The sequence below is a fragment of the Cebus imitator genome, unplaced genomic scaffold (genome assembly GCF_001604975.1).
Source record: "Cebus imitator isolate Cc_AM_T3 unplaced genomic scaffold, Cebus_imitator-1.0 Scaffold139, whole genome shotgun sequence".
Lineage (NCBI taxonomy): Eukaryota > Metazoa > Chordata > Mammalia > Primates > Cebidae > Cebus > Cebus imitator.
Genome location: NW_016107454.1, coordinates 4,079,014 through 4,098,182, shown reverse-complemented (window position 1 = coordinate 4,098,182; position 19,169 = coordinate 4,079,014). Strand labels below are relative to the sequence as shown.

General features: G+C 45.3%; 1 protein-coding gene across 7 annotated transcripts in view; it reads right to left on the bottom strand.

Moving 5' to 3' along the window:
• The window catches only part of RNF144A (ring finger protein 144A), a 161,607-nt gene that overhangs the window by 73,365 nt on the left and 69,073 nt on the right, over window positions 1-19,169 (bottom strand). For 6 of the 7 annotated variants that reach the window (XM_037743269.1, XM_037743266.1, XM_017542003.2 and 3 more), the window contains one exon: window positions 10,955-11,100. The exons of the other annotated variant lie outside the window; for it this stretch is intronic. In XM_037743269.1, the coding sequence (XP_037599197.1) occupies window positions 10,955-11,089 (135 nt within the window). In that variant the 5' untranslated portion in view covers window positions 11,090-11,100. The remainder of the gene's footprint in view (window positions 1-10,954; window positions 11,101-19,169) is intronic. 7 annotated transcript variants of the gene reach the window in all.

Here is a 19,169-nt window from a genome sequence, read left to right as displayed (position 1 = left end):
GGGACACCACTGGGCTTTTCTTGGCCCCTCGTCAGCCACGAGGGGAAGACACTGACGTGGAAGCTGCACTTTCCGCTGTTTCACGGGGACTAGTGAACGGTCCAACTGCCTTCTCCTCTCCTCTGAGGCAGTGCAGAGCGGCTGAGAGGGAAGAGCTCTGGAGAGGATGCCTGTTCCCTCCTTAGCAAGGAGCTCACTCCTGCAGCCTCAGCTTCCGCACAAGCTGCAAGAGAAGCGGTGGTGTGGGCAGCGCAGCCTGTTGGTTCTGTTTGTTGAATATGAAAACTCGGATTCACAGAGGGGACAAAATGCCTATTGCACCCAGCCGTGGCTTCATCATGGAGACCTCCCGTGGAACAGAACAGAGGCACTGTGGTAGGAGGCTGTGCACACAAACAGCACCCACATCAGAGGCAGGAACAGGCAGGGACTCGACCCCTCCGTGCCTTCAACAAACGTATATGTCCTCCACACCAAGCCTGTGGCATTGGGCAAAAGGGGTTATCGTGGCTTGACAAGTGTGCTGTGTTGAAGAGGGTTAAGAGTTGAGGCAGGATGATCCCTGGGTCAGACTCTTACTGGAGGTGAAATAAGAGTATCTGCGGGATTGAGCGTGTGAGAATCTAAGAAGTCCTGGACAGAAGGGGACACGTGCACGGAGGTGCTCGAGAGGCCGGGTGTGAGGCAGTGTGAGCAGGCGTGCTGCTGCTCAGAGCACACAACAGCAGAGGGTAACGTTGTAATAGTGTGACGTTTTCTTCATTTAGGCTCTGTTGGGAAGATCTGAATTTTCCAGACGGCAGAACATCATTCCATCCCATCGTGAAATCAAAAGTTTTATTTGTTTGCTCTTTACCCCTTGTGTGTAAAGGGGCCCTGCCATTCGGGGCAGGGTTCCAGGACACTGCCTGCTGCAGGTCCCAGACAGGCCTCCTGGGAGAAAGCAGTGAGAAGGGTTTTGAGGCGGAGAGTCAAATCCACAAAATGGGGAGAGAAAGTAGATCCCAAGCATCCTTCCCAGGAAGGAAAGGGCAGGTTTCTGAGGGGGTGAGAAGGCACTCACTGACCTTAGCTGAGGCAGGGTATGCAAATGCTTCCAGAGTCGCCCTTCAGCCCTTGGCTCAGTTTCTGAGCAAAGCAGTATCAGAAATTGGCATTTTCTTAAGGACCTTCAATACACACCAAATTTCTAGTGGAGAGACAGCCTACTTCATAGTGTAGGCCCATGTTTGTCACAAGGACCTGTGTTTTGGGAAGGGACACCCACCTCCTCAATGTCAGAGGGTAAGAGAGGGTGTAAGAATCTATTTTAGAGAATGCTGTTGGACTGGCAGGCCATGGACAGAGAAGGGACGATGGGAGGCTTTGGCGACGTGGCCATGAGAGAGGGCAGTGGCTGCCAGCCTGGTCTCAGAGGTCCCAGTGGGGAAGGGAGGCAGTGAAGGGGCTGAGGCTTGGGGCACCAGGCCTCACCTCTAAGGACCAGCAAGGGTTGGGGGAGCGGGGTTACAACTCTCCTCTGAGGCCAGTGCAGGCACCAGAGGCAGGGGTCACAGGGCCCTTACCCTCTCCTGCGCTCTGACACTGAGAAGGTGGGTGTCCCTTCCCAAAACACAGATCCTGGTGACACGCACGTCAGTATCCCAGGAGCATTTTGCAGCATGGGCTGTGATGTTCTGACTTGCCACTTCTCCTGTGTCATCAGGTTATAAATTGTCATTTCTCATTAATTGTGTAGAAAGCTCCTCATCCTCCACATTTGTAGATTTTCATTCTCTTGATTAGGAAAAATACACACCACGTTAGAAAAAGTTACAGCTACAGCATCCCTGGCTCTGAGTGAAGTCATCTGCTGAGATTCATGTGCAGGAACTCTGACAACTGCAGACCCTCATCAAGCTATTCTGATTCATGGAGGTTCTGGGCTGCATTCTGCCTAACAGAGATTGCTGGGATCTGGGCTTTAGGCTAAGGCAGAACATAGCTGCCAAGATTTCAGGGGTGTCACTAGGAGAAAATGCTTTTCATTAAAGGAATGTTGCCAGCAAGAAAACTACTTTGTCTGTGTGTGTAAATTAGAGTATGTGAAATTCTCTAATAGCATTTCAGTTCATCAATACCACAAGCTTAAAAAAAAAAAGTGTCAGATTTGAATGCGAGGAGCAGGTGGTGCACTGGAGTCAGCCTCTTCCACAACCACCTCACTCCAGCGTGGGTCCCTTCATGTCTCCAAGCTGCAGCATCCTCTTCATGAGGTGGAGAATCCTGCCTATTTTACAGGGTTTTATGAGAAGTGAGATAAAGCAATAAGGTTTGAGAAGGACTCTAAAAGCTACAGACAGAAAAAAAAAACACTCTGGTTGTAGCCTGAGTTGTCAGCAGGGAATCTGAGGGGTCGGGCGCTGGTGTTAGGACGAAGGAGTTCAGGAAGCCGCTCTGTGTTCTGGGGACATGGGGCGGACTTGCAGAGGTAGGTCTTTACTTTGCAGGCATCTTGGCAGCTAGAAGCTTCAGCTCTTTGCAACAAGGAACTGGAACTTATCCTTTGCACCCCAAAGTCACCCCACCCTCCAAGTCTGCCTTCTCCCCTTCTGAAAAACCAAGACTAAAAGGAGGCCCTCTGCTTAGGAGAGGCAACTCTGATGGCTGGACTCATGCATCTCTGAACCGCTCATATCCCAGAAGAGAGGTCTCCCCAAGGCAGGCCAATACCACATGGTGAGATATTTAGTTTCTTCTTAATCTGACGACCCTATGATTTCTTAGATACATCTCACAGAAAGTGCAGAGATAAAGCCAGAGCAACAGCAGTTGTTAAGTGTAAAAATAAAACTAGAAATGGAACCATCTCACTCTTACCTGCCTTATGTCACTTGGAACGAAAGTATTTAATGTTGGAACATCAACATTGTTTTTGGAGGGCCACTATGTGTCAGTGTTTATGAAAAAGCAGAACACAAGAAAACCCCTTCTCTTAAAAAACTCCTTTAGTGGAAGTTATAGACCAGTGAACACAACACAACATGGTCTAAGAAATGCCATTCTAAGTTTAAGCCCCAGATATCTGAAGAACTGAGAAACATCAAGGTCCGATAGTTTAGGAGGCTCCATGCAGGAAATAGAGAAAAGTGGGGAAGAACATCAGCAATGGAGGTAGGAAATTGGAGAAAAAGGCAGAAAAAAGCAAAACAAACAAACAAAAAAAGGCAGGGACCGGATGAAGCCAGGTATTTCATTTAGGAAGGCCCTTCCCACAGAGGCTATCTTTCAAATTAAGGGTGGAGATGCAGTTTTGCCCTCTTGGAAGGGACACCCTGAACTTCTTTCAGGAACCTCCTCTGCCCGTCTTGGCCATGTGGTCTGGTGGACTGGACTCTAGAGTCGGGCTAGGCTCTAAGCCAGTCACTAGATCTCATCTTAAGGGCCCAGAAGAATGATCAGACAGGGCTGTACAGCCAATAGAGCTGGAACGTTATTTGCGGGGAAAGGAAGTCTCCGTTTTAGCTACAGGAGTTACTGAAAGGGACCTTCTCTTTCTCTACCTACAGACAGGGGAGTAAGTGACATCTGCAGCCACCACCATTTTGCTACCACAGTGAGGAGACCCTGGATAAGGATGAAAGCAATAGAGGCCTCTCCTTGGTCGGAGCTGCACAGAGTTGTGGAGTTCACAAGGCCACAGGAAGAATCTGAGTACACACACAAAGGCAGTGGCAGTGGGATAGCAAGTGACAAAATCCACCTCACAGTTGAGAGACCAAGGAGTCCTGCCTTTCTTTTGTAGAGGAGAAAGCAAGAAGAGGAGGGTGGTCAAAGGGCTTGCCCGAGGCTCCCCGTTCATTAGCTTTGGAGCCAATCTGAAAGCTAGTGACACTAATGGTTTTCCAGGTGATTGCTTGGTCTACCGTAACATGCAGTCCCCACACAATGGCCAAACAATGGCCATGAATGTAAACAAAGTGGGCAGAAAAGTGGGGGCCATGAGAAAACGCATGCCCCCTTTGGATCCCAACCTTGATGACCCGAGGAAAGCCCAGGGTGGCCACAGGACAAGTGGCAAAGCATGCTGCCCTCTCACAGACTTTGTTCACATAGAGCTGGTCTAGAGCCTTCTAGCCCCTGCCAGCTACAGTCATGAGCTGTCCAAGAACAGAATACATTCTGAGCAATGTATCCTTAAGCAAGTGTCATTGTGCAAACATTACAGAGTGTAGTAACAAACACCTAGATGGCATAGCCTGCTATACACCGAGCCTAGAGGGCACAGCCTGGTTGCTCTGGGCTACAAACCTATACATGGTGCTGTGCTACTGTACTGAATATTGTAGGCAATTGTAAGAATCTGCACATCTAAACTACAATGTTAAGTATCTGCACATCTAAACTTCAATGTTAAGTATCTGCACATCTAAACTACAATGTTAAGTATCTGCACATCTAAACTACAATGTTAAGTATCTGCACATCTAAACTTCAATGCTATGTATGTGCACATCTAAACTACAATGCTATGTATGTGCACATCTAAACTACAATGCTAAGTATTTGCACATCTAAACTACAATGTTAAGTATCTGCACATCTAAACTACAATGGTAAGTATCTGTACATCTAAACTACAATGCTAAGTATCTGCACATCTAAACTACAATGCTAAGTATTTGCACAGCTCTAAACACAGAAGAGGTTTCAAATATGCTATAAAAGATGTAAAATATCATATGCTTATATAGGGCACTTACCATGAATAGAGCTTGCAGGGCTGGGAGTTACTTCTGGGTGAGTCAGTGAGTGGTGAGTGAAAGTGAAGGCCTAGCCGTTGCTGCTACGGCAGACTTTATAAACACTCCACGCTGAGGCTGCGCTCAATTCATATAAACATTTCTCTCCTCAATAAGTTAATCTTAACCTCTTGTAACTTTTTTATTATAAAAATTTTTTCATTTTTTAAACTTTTTTATTGTTATAATAACATTCAGCCTAAAATACGAACACAACTGTACAAATGTATACATATATATTTAATGTCCTTATTCTGTAAGCTTTATTCTGTTTTTAATTTTTTTTATTTTTTTAAACTTTTTTTCTGTTAAAAACTAAGACACACACACACATTAGCCTAGACCTACACAGAGTCAGGATCAGCCATGTCACCGTCTCCCACCTCCACATCTTCTCCCAGTAGAAGGTCTTCGGGGTGGCAACACCGCTGAGCTGTCATCTCATATGATATTAGCAACAATATCCTGGATACCTCCTATCACACCTCACTTACTTTTGCACAAGTAGTAGTATACTCTAAAATAATGATTTAAAAAGTACAGAATAGTAAATACTAGACAGAATCCATCTTTCAGCTCCACTGGAAAATCTCACGGGACCACCATGGTATCTGTGGTCTATCATTAAGCAAAACATCGTGATGTGGTGCATGAGTGTCTCTGTTGAGCTTTAAACTAGCAGAAACTTCAGCAAAGTCCTCTCAATCTGGCCTCATCATGCCACACACCCCCTTTTCTTCGCGGGTCCCAGCGTGGTGGCTCTATCCATACGTGCTTTCTCAAGGAGATAGTTCAAATGCCCCTAAAGCCTTCCTGGGTTCTTCTGGCAGAATTCACTCTTCTCTCTGTGCTGTACCCCATTATCCACCCTGCAAATACAGCACTTCAAGCCCCCAATGATCACAGCCCGCACTTGCATCTCCTGCTGATCAAGGGATGAGAGGGGGCAGGGATTATGTCTTACCTACAAGTCCAGGACACTTGGCACCAGCTAGGTGTTCCAAAATGGATAAAATATTAAATGAATAAATATCCACTATGTACACGAAGAAGCACCCACTATGTGTGGTACCCACAATGCAAAGCTAACAGGGACAGAAAGCCATGCAAAGGAGGACTATCCCCGAAATTACTTTGATGTTTCGGTGAGGAAATGCCACTTATTTCCTAATAAGTTACACAATCAGAAGCTTAGGGTTTACGTAGCTTTTCCACAGCGTACCAGGTGAATGACCTTGCACATGGATCGGAAAAAACAAAAATGATATTGTATTATTTATCACCAGGCACGCTACTGCTCAATACTTTATATACCTTATCCCATTTAATTTGTTCATGAGGTTAATCATATTTTAGAGATGAATCAACCAAGGCTCAGAGAAGTTAGGATGCTTGCTGAAAATCACAGAGCTAGCAGGTAGCAGAGGCAGAAGAGAGATCTGAGCCTACACCCCATAGCAATGTTCAACCACACAACTTAACCAACCATCTGGTCTCAACTTTTTATTCCAACCACTAAGTCACTTTTATTGTAGTTGTTCCATGGGACAGATTCTGTCTACTAAAAGTTGCCTCTTTTTTTGAGACAAGGTCTTGCTCTGCTGCCGGGGCTGGAGCACAGCGGTGCAATCATGGCTCACTGCAGCCTCAGCCTCCTGGCCTCAAGCGACCCTCCTGAGTAGCTTGGAGACATAGATGCCCCCACCATGCCCAGCTAATTTTTTTTATTTTTTGTAGATACAAGGTTTCCCTATGTTGCCCAGGGTGGTCTTAAACCCCTGAGCTCAAATAATCCTCCAACCTCAGCCTCTCAAAATGCTGAGATTATAGGCATGAACCTGGGCAAAAAGTTACATTTTAATGTTTATTTTTCTTTATTTTTATTTTATTTTATTTATTTATTATTATTATTTTTTTGAGACTGAGTTTCACTTTTGTTGCCCAGGCTGAAGAGCAATGGCGCAGTCTTGGCTCAGGTTCAAGTGATTCTCCTAGGTTCAAGTGATTCTCCTGCCTCATCCTCCTGAGTAGCTGGAATTACAGGCATGTGTCACCACGCCTAGCTAATTTTTGTATTTTTAGTAGAGATGGGGTTTCACCACGTTTGCCAGGCTGGTCTTGAACTCCTGACCTCAGGTGATCCACCTGCCTCAGCCTCCCAAAGTGCTGGGATTACAGGCTTGAGTCACCGTGCCCAGCCAAAAGTTACATTTTTAAGTAACAACTTTCTATGGTTATATATCAAAACGCTGTCATCTGGATTCTAATGGCAAAATTCCTAAATGAAAATAAATAGCTGGTATCAGAATAGATGTAAGTCTAGCTCGAAGCAAAAATAAATTTTATATATATATATATATATATATATAATTTATATATACATTATATATAAGTAATATATATATAAAATATATGTCCATATATATGTATTATTTGGCTTATTCAATCTTGTCACGGTTAAAAAAATAATTTTCGCTAGACTATTTTATTAAGAGCTAATAGAAATGTGGACATTTCTACCTTCCCTGATAACTAGGGACATGTGTCTTGGGACGGGACCACAGCACCTCCCTTTTTGAGCTTCACATGTTTCCACCTTCAGGATGAGAGTTTCATGTATAGTTATGGCAGTTGTCTGAATGGAAACAACTCTGACAGCAATAACACCACATGAGCATTCTCAGTATAACTGTCAAATGCCACAAGTAGAAGACAGACCTAAAAGGCTCTAATATGTCCCATTTTAAATTAAAACAGCTTCTACATTTTAGATTTCAGCCCGTAAGGCATCCCCAGGCCACTCCCCACACAGGTTGCATCTCTGATTGATACAGCGAACATGGGGTCGGTGCTCATGATGGGATAACGGCAGCCCTATTTCAAAACACGTGTCCACAATCCTTTCTCTCCTGCCAGTGCTCCAGCATGGAATTTGTTGGTGATATACTTACATGTCACTATTTTGCACACAAATGTTCAGCTTTACACTTGGTCTTCTAAAGTTAGATTTCCCACTAATCCAAATGGATCCATGTGAGCTATCTGGTAGTTCTCACCACCCCCAAGTTCCCAAGGCCTGGCACAGCATCTGGAGCGTGTGATGGGCCCCCAGGCATAGGCTCTTGGGACCTCCAGAGAATCACCAAGAAGCCACCAGGCACCCTGCAAGCAAGGAAACCCTGAAGAACCTGCTTCAGGGGAAGGCCATATAAGCAATTGCCAGGCAGATCCCTTTCACGCTGAAATACACCTAAGGAATGCAGGTGAGTGGACAGTATGTCTCTGGCTGTGGGTGTCTCGGCACGTTCCTCCTGCTTTTGGGCACCCGGAACACCTTGGTGGTGTGGGATATGGACAGGGACGCAGCGTCAGTTGTTAGCAAACCTGCTGAACCACACACCTCATTTCTGAGTGCCTCTCTTGAGATCAATGTTCCTCAGAAGACATTTAGGGAAAACTGCCCAAACTCTGTTTTTATTCCTGTCGTTCTAAACCCAAACTTAGAAGCAAAATGAGAAAGAACTAGGCCTGCTGACTGCCTACCACATGACAGGTACTTCACATATGTTCTTCCACTTGAACTTGGAGGTAAACTATTTTTATCTCCATTATACAGATGGAGTAAACGAGGCCTGCTCAGGTCAGAAATAGAGCTGACATTTCAGCTCCAGGACGCCTAACTCCAAATGCCTTGCTTTTCCCTCCAGCCTTGGCCTCCTGGAGACAAAGTTACTTCACTACTTAACTATAATTTTGTAGTAATTATTTTTGTAAGAGTGCCTCCCTCTTAGACAATTTTCTTCCTTCCCATGTCTGCGCCCCCTACCAAGAAAAGGACAGTTGCAACTCCTCTGGCCACAGACTCGGGGCTCCTCTCCACGGCCTGCCCCCAGCTTGGGGTGACCTGCTGCACACACAGAGGGGAAGGCGTGCCACCGAAGCCATCAGGGAACCCGGACACCTCCTCCCTTCTCAATCTGCAACAACACAGGTGCTTCCTTCTCTCCACGCCACAGTGAGCTATGGACAGAGGTTGAAATATTTTCAACATTTCCATTTTTAGTAAATACTTGTGAAAAAAATCACAGCTGTGTCACTGTTTTTTGGTATTCTCAGCAACCTCTTTTGGAGAACACAATGCTAGCTTCTTCCTTTCACATCCATTGACTTCAATTAGGCTTTTGGTCTCAATTTGAGTGGCTTATTTGTTTTTACTACAATTTCCTAGAAATAGAAAACTAAAACAACACTAACAAAAATGAAAGCCTCAGCAAAAAGGCCAGGGAGAATGAACTATCTCAAGGGTGAGTACACAAGCTATGGCCTCTGACAGCCAGCAGGCGACTGACTACAGAGACCGTGAATGTCCCCCCAGGCATTGTTGGCTGCGGGGATCCATTCAATCAGTTCGAAAGATGTCCTTTCAAGCAAAAGGAGGTGATTTTACACACAGCTAATGACTGAATCCATCTTGACAGGGTCTACCATCCTAGCTCACCTAGAAATGACAATAAGCCACATTCACTGTGTTAATAGGATGGAGATCGATCTCCCGCCTATCCTTCTCCACCTCAGAAAAACGTCAAAAGCAACTCCCTTTCCTTCAGGTTGGAGCTATACTCCCAGTGTTTTAATGAGGCACATTTCTTAGACAGCAGCTACAGTTATTGAGATCAATGCACTTCAATCCGTGAGCCAGATTAGCTCTTCTGGGTCCTGCGCTAAACTAGGTACTAGATGGATAAAGAATGGGCCACAAATTCTTCTGCCCTTAAGAAAGTCTGAATCTAGCATAAACAAGAAACAGAAGACACAGACTTAAATGTCTGTAAAGCTCCCTCTCCTTATCTATAAAAGATCAAAATATTTGCTGTGCCTATATACCAAGGGCATGATGAGGCACAAATGAAATGAAGTCTGAAAGCTATGTAAGAAAGATGAAGGCAGCAGTGTCCAGGGTGAGACAGACTGTCCCCATGACAGACTATAATCCAGGCATTTGAAAAACTCACAGGGAAGCCGTCTACACCATCCACATGTAAAATCAGTTAAATTCAGAAGCATTTTTTTTTTTGGAAGATAGTTTTTCATTTTTCTTTTCTGTACTTTTTAAAATGATAAATGTTGTGTTTTTTTTTTTCAGCTTTATTCAGTTAGAATTGATAAAGTGTCCATTTTATACTTAAAATGAACAGTGTGATGCTTTGAGATATATATATGTAGTATACACGTATATACCATAAAACCATCAACTAATTAAATATCCATCATCTCACATAGTTACCAATGTGTGTGTGTGTAATGAGAATACTTAAGATCTATCCTCATAGAAAATTTCAGGTATACAAAGCAGTATGATCAACTACAGTTATCATGCTGTACGTTAGGTCTCTAGAACTTATTCAACCTCATAACTGCGATTTCAGACCCTCTGACCAGTATCCCCTCACTCCCTGCGAACTCTTGGCAACTCCCATCCTACTTCCTGCTTCTATGCATTCACTTTATTTTTTCATTCCTTGAATGGACAGAAAAAATAAGCACAATTCAGTGAGATTAACCAAAAGTAAACCTCACACATTCATTTATCTTTTCTGATAGACAAAATTTAAAGTTTGAGCTTGACCCAAACCCCAAATTTCTTGACTTGGAAGTCCCTATATTCATTAAGCCCCAAAGGATCATCTGGCCCCAAAAGAATGTTGGCTACATCATAACAAATATCAAATGTGATTTAAAAATATCTACTTTCTAGTTTAGCACAAAAGCAGTAAAAGATGACGCTAATGACTGATTAGCTACACGCAATCACTACACTGCCACAACACCAGGCATGTTGATTATTGAATTACATTTGATGTTAGGTGTGGAAGCTTTTGCTGTGCAGCAAGGAGAACATGTGCCACGATGCATTTTGTGAGTTGTTATCACTAGCTTCTAAAATTCTATATAAGCGATTGCTTTTGCATCACAAGCAGCTGTAATGGAAATCTTCGACTTTGGGAGCCTGCCTGACTTACAGAATTCTTCCAAGAACTGTGTGAAGGCCTCAACAAGAAGACTCCACTGTCAGGCAAAATTTAGTCCAAAGGTTTGCCTAGCATCTCTGAAAACGAAAGCAAAACGCTCATCCTAAAATCACTGTAACATATATTGTATCCAAAAAGACCAACCAGGGTACAGAAGATGCATTGGCACTGGGCGATGGTTGTCATCTGCTCCACTGGGTACTCCCCGAGACAGAGCTTGCAAGACACCAGCGGGTCGAGGGCCAGGTCCCAGGTGGGCCGGTACCTTGCTGTGGTCATCGCAGAACAGTCTGAAATGAGAGAAGCAGGGAAGGTCAGACCTCCGCACCCCTGGCATCCACCTGCTCTGTGGCAGGAGTCACGCCTCCTGGCTGTAGCTGGGGCCCAGGGCGGCAGCCAACTGACTGTTGATGGGGCCCAAAGCATCTGGATGCTCTGAGAGGTTTTTTTTTTTTTGTTTGTTTGTTTGTTTTTTTAAATAGAGTCTAACTCTGTCGCCCAGGCTGTTGTGTAGTGGTGCGATCTCGGCTCACTGCAACCTCCACCTCCCAGGTTCAAGTGATTCTCCTGCCTCAGCCTCCCAAGTAGCTGGGACTTCAGGCACAGGCTACCACACCCGGCTAACTTTTTGTATTTTTAGTAGAGATGGGGTTTCACCATGCTAGCCAGGATGGCCTTGATCTCCTGACCTCGTGATCCGTCCACTCGGCCTCCCAAGCTCTGAGAAATTTTAACCAGGGGTGCCTGCTTGGGTCTGTGAGTGGCTTCCTTACCATTCTAATAGTAACGTTCATGTCTACCCTCAAAATGCCAAAGGACTCACCCGTACACCTATCCTTCCCTCCCTCGCACTGCTGTGCATTTTAGTAAGACCTGCCAACATGGCTCTAACCCAGGAGGGCGAAACTTTAGCCATCTCGGAAGAGAAGCTTTTGCTAAAATACTTATTGCTTGGATTTAACTGTTCTCCAGTGTTAAAGACAGCAAATATGAGGACAAGACTGGGTGGAAGGGTCAGAGCAGAAAGCCTTGGTGGGGGCAGTGAGGCTTGAGTTTTCAGGGCAGCTGGAAAGGAGGTGGACATTGAACAGAAGGAAGAAATGTCACAGCATCTTTCACCAGAAGACAGGGTACAATGGTCACATGGAGGGGCAGGACCAGCGCTATACTCTGTGATCAGACAGAACTCCATTTCTAAAACTCCCTCTGTCCATAAACAGACACTTCCCTAACCACTGTTAGCCTCAGTTGGCTCATCCATGCCATCGGGTGATAATCCCCTCTCACAGAGGTGTCCTGAGGATGAGGTGACATCATATAAAGGGTTGGCCACACACAGTGAGTGCTCAGGAAAATCCCTTCCTCCCTGTGAAGGTTAATACTGAGTGTCAACCTGATTGGATTGAAGGATGCAAAGTACTGTTCCTGGGTGTGTCTGTGAGGGTGCTGCCGTCCGAGTCAGTGGACTGCGAGAGGCAGACCTGCCCTTAGCCAGGGTGGGCACCATCTAATCAGCTGCCAGCACAGCCAGAATAAAAAGCAGGCAGAAAAACTTGGGAAGACTAGACTGGCTGAATCTTCTGTCCTCCATAGTTCTCCCATGGTGGGCTTTCTGTCCTCGAATACCAAACTCCAAGTTCCTCAGCTCTGGGATTCTTGGACCTTCGACCACAGACTGAAGGCTGCACTCTTGGCTCCCTACTTTTGAGGTCTGGGGGTTTGGATTGGTGTCCTTGCTCCTCAGCTTGTAGACGTCCTATTGTGGGACCTCACCTTGTGATCATGTGAGTCAATACTACATAATAAACTCCTCTTTATCTAAACATCTATCTTATTAGTTCTGTCCCTCTAGAGAACCCCAAGTAAATCACTCCTCTTCCCCTGTGATGTCTCCTTCAGCCACAGCTTAGCAGGCAGAGAATGTGGCGATGCCGCTTTGTGCACAGGTAAGTGTGGGACTTACTGTCACTTGAGTAGTGGATTCCCAGGGTCAAGGAGCTGTCCTGACTTAAAAAAAAAAAAAATTACAACATCCCTCTCTCAATTTTTGTGACTCACAGCTCCCTGGGTGCCAGTGAGCGAACATTTGGTTAGGAAAACCCACCTGCTGAGTTTTACATGGCACCAGGAAGGAGAAGACACACACGTGTGGCCCAGACGGAAGTGCCTGCAGGGTCCTGAAAGCTCACCCAGCAGATGGGACCCAGTGACACAGGACAAAGGACGTGAGAGGCAGAAATGAGCCAGATTCGGGGAGGAGACCCTGCTATCAGAGCTCAAGCCACTGAGGGGCGGCTGAAGGAGGCCTGGGATGTGCACTGGGGATCCGCGCAGGCCTTGGGCGTCGGGGGCGGGAGTGGGCGGCAGTCGGAGGGGCCTCTTCCAAGGGCAGCTGATGCCTGTGAGTCACTCAGTCTAAAATATGTGTGTCTTCCTTGTTACAAAAGGATTCCTTGACACAAATTCTAGGAGCTTTGGGCTGGCTAGCGCTTTCAAGATAATGTAAACAAGCATCCTGATTTGACCTCAAGCTGGTGGGTCCTGAGGAGTGTGATAATTGGAGGCATCACACAGCTCTCTGGCGCTGCAGGGGGTACCGATATGAAGGCATCTCTCCTCCCCAAGGTCATTTGCATTTGGATCATTTCTCTACACCTTGAATTTTATGCTTATGCTTACGCTTGCCATTGTTTTAAATCTCTACATGGGTTTTTCTGGGTTCTAAGCTGATGGGCCGTGACATTTTCCTTTATATTTCTTTGTATCTTTTTCTGTTTTAATACTTAATAATTTTTTTAAGTAGCATCACTTAAAGTTCACTGGACAACGTGATAATGTTTTAAAATGTTCCCTGGCCCTAAACTGGATCACAGACCTCAGCCCTGGGCACTGAGGCTTGAGGCAGGCTGCAGAAATCAGTCAAGACTGGAAATGTTTCAAGAGGGCTGGGGCTGCCAATTGGCTCCTCCGGCCTGGAGACCTGGGGAGAGCTTGCTGTTGACCATGCTGAAAAAGCACGGGGTACGGGTTCTGACACGCTGCAGGGGAAGTTGTAGGGTAAAGAGTTCGTGCTTTGCAATCAAGCAGACTGGGCTTCAAATTCTTATTTTTGGCCACATGGTTATGTGATGTTGAAGAAATTGCATAACTTACTTAACTTCTGTGAACTTCATTTTTGTTTTTGTTTTCCCCCTCTGTAATATATTTACAAGTTTCTGAGAGATACTACGAGCTTGGTAAGTGGAAGTCATTACGATATGTCGGGTTAACAAGCTTAGACTTTAACCTACATAGATGAAATGGATAAAACAAGTTCTTGGGCAGACATATGGTAAAATTAGTCATTTAAGAAACTCAATCCAGTGGAGAAAATCTTTAGAGGAATCAAACATCAAAACCTCCTAAAGCCTCCCCTCTTACTGTCAGCCACGCAGTAATGCTCCCAGCCTGGACGTCACCCAAGAACCAAGTGGCAGAGCCTAACTGGCCCACAAGGGGCCCCTGAATCCCCACCTCCATCCCATGGGAACAGCTCCCTGCCCACAAGCCAGCTACAGCCTCTGTCCTGGACCACTGCCCTGCCCCATCATGCTTGTTCCTAAGACAATTCTCTCTCCTTCCAGCTTCGGATCTGGGCTCCTTTTCCTGTTTACAGCCTCTCTGTCGTGACCCCTGGCACGGTGTACAGGGCTCCATCTGTCTGACTTCCTTTTTGTCTGGACCATGATTTCTTATTCAGCCCCCAGTGGCTTCCCCGGCCCTGGGCACAGGTCAGCCTGTGGTCCTCACCTCCCACTCCCCCCTCAAGCCCTATAAGATGGATTTGAAGCAGGTCACATTCCTATTTCCAGGAATCATATCACTATTCTTTCCCCAACAGAATACACAGCCTCTGGGCTGTGCTGAAAATCATGATTCAAACGGTGACAACAGGATATATTTTACAGAAAAAAAAAAAAAAAGGTCTATATTGTCTAAGCCCATCACGGACCTTCCCTACACACAGGATGGCCTTAGTATGATTTTGCAAACAGTCAACAGCTGCGAACTTGCAATCGGATTGTGCTACGGGAATAACAATGCACAATAAAAGAAAGCACCGTCTTTGTTTTCCTAATGTGAATGTCAAGTCATATGAAATGGCAAACTGTTTCAAGAACATCTGGTCCATTATAAGTATTATTCAATTTAAGCAATTCAAAAAGCGTATGAGGCAATTTACTTATTAAGCATGACTGAGGCTGGGCAAAGGATTGTGTCTTGTGATGAAAGAGGTATAGACACAAGGAAGAGAGAGCTGAAGAGAAAACAGTCCATTGAGGGAGAGATTCGGCAGATTCATGTGAGGTCCAGTGTGGTTATTTGGCCAGAACTGTCCCACCTCTGAGCCCCAGGGCTATGGACCTCTGTAGGCCCCTTTTCTTCCTACCTTTTCTCCTTCCAAGCAAACCTGGGAAAGGGAAGCAGCTGCCATCCAGTCATCATCCATCTCCCGCTCTCACCACTTCCTCCAGCAGGTCCCTGCTTGCTTCCATTTGCCTGGGACACACGCACCTTTCCTCCCCAGCCTAACTCCCTTCTCCTTACCCACCACTTCTCCACAGCCCACAAGCCCTGCATGCCCAGCGGCAGTCCTGGCGCTGTGTGGCATCTCCTCTGATTCTCACATCTCTCAGCTGTCTCTCCTGTCTCTGAGTCTCTGCCATGTGTGGTCCACCTGGATTCTTGAGCTGTGCTCTCTGAACGGCAGCATCAGCATCACCTGAGAACTTGCTGGAATGTAATTGGTTGGGCTCCAACCCAGACTCATTAAAACAGAAACTCCAGGGAGGCGGGTGGGCAGGCACAGTTATCTGTTTCCATGAGGCTGGCAGGAATTCTGAGGCACAACAAAGCCTGAGAACCGCTGCTGTGTATCCTTCCACTCCACAGCATTTCCACCCAGGTCCATCTGACTCAAGTCTGTGTGGGCTGAAGCCCATCTAATGTGCAGTTCTTCAACAATACCAAAACTCAGCTGTCGTGTCTACAGGGCACTGGGCCAGACTCTCATAGTAACTCTCATTTCTTCTGGGTAAGTGTGGCTTTGGAAGTCCACCATGTCACCAGTCTTTCTGGGTAAGTGGTAAGTGTGGCCTTCAAAGTGTGACATATGTATGAATTTATCTCCCCAACTTGATGTTACATTATTCAGGGTAGGAACTATGTTCTAGCCTTCTGGACAGTGGTCACAGCAGATATTACATAATTATAACAAAAATTATATGTATGTGTGTGTGTGTATGAGAGAGACCTGCTAAATGTGCATCAGACACCATGTTTATCATTTTCATATGCGGCTTCATTTCTCTGCACAATGACTTTGAGACTTTGATAGTTTGCTATTATTCAGATCTTGCCAATGAGTAAACCAAAGTTCAAAGAGGATTAGGGTAACCTGTGCAAACATTCGGGGCTATTCAGTCACAGTCTGTGTGGCCCTCAGACACAGGGGTTTACTGTGTCAAACCTCCTCTGTGTATCCTCATCAGCTGAGTGAGACGGAGCCTTTTGGATTTGTAGAGTTATAAGATAAACCAACTTCAGTTTTGCTTCTGAGCTTCCTGGGCTTAACTTGAGCACATTCAGATCGGCGGTGGCTGGGAAAAGCGACATCTTCATAATTTGGAGCTGTCAGCTGCAGCAGAAATTGGAGAATTGTGGCTGAGTAGAAAGCTGGCTGTGAAAGAGTTGGCTTCTTCAAGCGTATGGTTTCATGATGTTTAGGAAAGTGCTTGGACGCTGTCTCCTCCCAAGCAGATGATGCCTACCTCAATGATAAAAACGTAACTGTTTCCAGCAATAGCATTCCTAGTTTCCCAGCTAATGTGAAAACTTATGTTCACATGAACACTTGCACATGCATGCTTAAAGCAGCTCAACTGTAACTGCCAAAACTTGGAAACAACCGAGCTGTCTTTCAGTAGGTGAATGGACAAACTGTGGCATCTCCAGACAGTGGAATATTACTTGGCTCTGAAAAAATAAGCCATCAAGGCAAGAAAAGACATGGAAGAAATTCAAATGCACATTGCTACATGAAAGAAGTGAATCTGAAAAGATTGCATACATATGCTTCCAGCTCAAGGACATTCTAGAAAAGGCAAAACTATGAGGACAATAAAAGGTCAGTGGTTGCCAGGGATCATGGAGAGGGAGGGATACTTGGGCAGAGCACAGAGAGTATTTAGGAGAGTGCATCTATTCAGTATGAAGCGTAATGTGATGACAGGTCTATCCATCTGTCAAAACCCACAGAATCTGCAACACTAAGGGTGAGTGAAACCTAATGTAAACTATGGACTAAATTGTGCCTCTCAGCAAATTTGGATGTTGAAACCCTAACCCCCATTGTGACTATATCTGGAGATTTAGCACATCTAGAAGTCTATATATCTATATCTATCTATATATAGATATAGTGTGTGTATGTGTGTGTGTGTATATATACACAGCAATCTCTTTCTATATATATACACATATAAATGTATATGTGTGTGTGTATGTGTGTGTGTGTATGTGCGCGTGTGTGTGTGTATGTCTTTATATATATGGTCTTTAGGAAGGAATGAAGGTTAAATGAGATCATAAGGGTGGGACCATAATCCAATCAGACTGTGGAGTTACAAGAAGAAAAGAGAGCTCCCATGCTCCTTCTTGGCCATGTGAGGACACAGTAAGAAGGCAGCCTCTGCAAGCCAGGGGGATGTCCTCACCAGAACCCAAGCACGCTGGCACCCTCCTCTCAGACTTCCAGCCTCCAGAACTGCAAGAAAATAAATTTCTGTTGTTTCAGCCCTGTGGTCAATGGTATTTTGTTACAGTAGCCCCAACTGAGTACCATAGGAAACTATGAACCTTGGGAGAGAATGCTGATCAATGGATATTCATTAATTGTAACAAATGTGCCACTGTGGTATGGGATGATAGCTAGTTGTGTGTATGTGGGATGGGGTATGTGGAAACTCTGTATTATCCATTCAGTCTGGTTTGAACCTAAAACTGCTGTAAAACATAAGGTCTTTTTTTTTTTTTTTTTTAAAGAAAAGGGTACCTACTGTATGATTCTAATTATATGACGTTCAGTTAAAGGCAAAACCCCAGTCAGCAAACAGATTAATGGTTACTGGTGGCTTGGGGAGGGCTGGGAGTGCAGAGGAGGCTTGAATGGCTGAGTGCAGGGGTTTTCAGGGCAATAAAACTATTCTGTATGATACTGCAACAATAGACACAGGACACTCTGCACTTACCAAAACCCGTAAAAAAGAACTTGACAGTACAAAGAGTGAGCCTTAAATGCATGCAATTCTTAAAAAAATCATTGAGGAGGTCAGCTGCATGGCAGGATGGGATGCAGACAGTGACCAAGGTTCCACCTGGATTACAAGCGGGCGGGGAAAGGTGCTGACCGAGGTGATTTCAGGAATGGGCTGAACCTGTGATAAGAATAGCCAAGTTCACATGTACTGCTCTCTAGTGATGACGCTGCCTGCTGCAGGGCATGGGTTAACAATTCTGAAATCACCGTCCCTTCACACTGCATGGAACATATAAGTAAAGGGATGGTAGGTGGTGGGATCCAGGTTTCTCACTGTTGGAGTGGAAGGTCTCTGATAAGCAAAGGTGCTCATGGAATAGAGTTGGCCTCATCAGTAGGAACTCATGTTCAGCTTCATATAGATTCAGTTGGATACATACAGTAATATGTATAGATTTGGGGGCACACACCAGTTAGTGTACACACATATGCTTCCTTGTTCTAGCAGCTGCAGGTCACAGAAGGAATGACATCCTAGCTTGCAACAAGCACATCTAGTGCCCAGATCTTGATTCTAACACAGTGTTCTAGTTACCGAAAGTAGGGTTCACTGGACAAACAGCAGATTCTAGGACTGGGGTAGGGCATTCAAGTTGAGCTGCAGGATGGCCAAATAATATAGGGGCCAACTGAAAACCTCCCAATGGCTGTAGCTGAAAAAAACAGAGCAACAAAGGAGCATGAATTATAGCCCAGAATAGAAAATATATCCCCATGAGCCCATACTCAGATAAATGAGAGAAAAGACACATCTCTCATGCAGAAAAATTCCACATACTTTTTATAGATGCTCTGCCCCCAAGGAAGTGGAGCCTAACTCCTGATTCTGGAGTGGGCTGTACAGAATGACTTCTTTCCAAAGCGTGTAGTTTGGAAAGGGCAGAAAAAGGAGCTTACAAGTGTTGAAAGGACAAACGCTGCCTCGGTGAGGTGACCCTGACAGCATCAGGGATGGCTGTGCATGTGGACGGTGTTGACGGTGGCCACTCCACCAACCCCCAC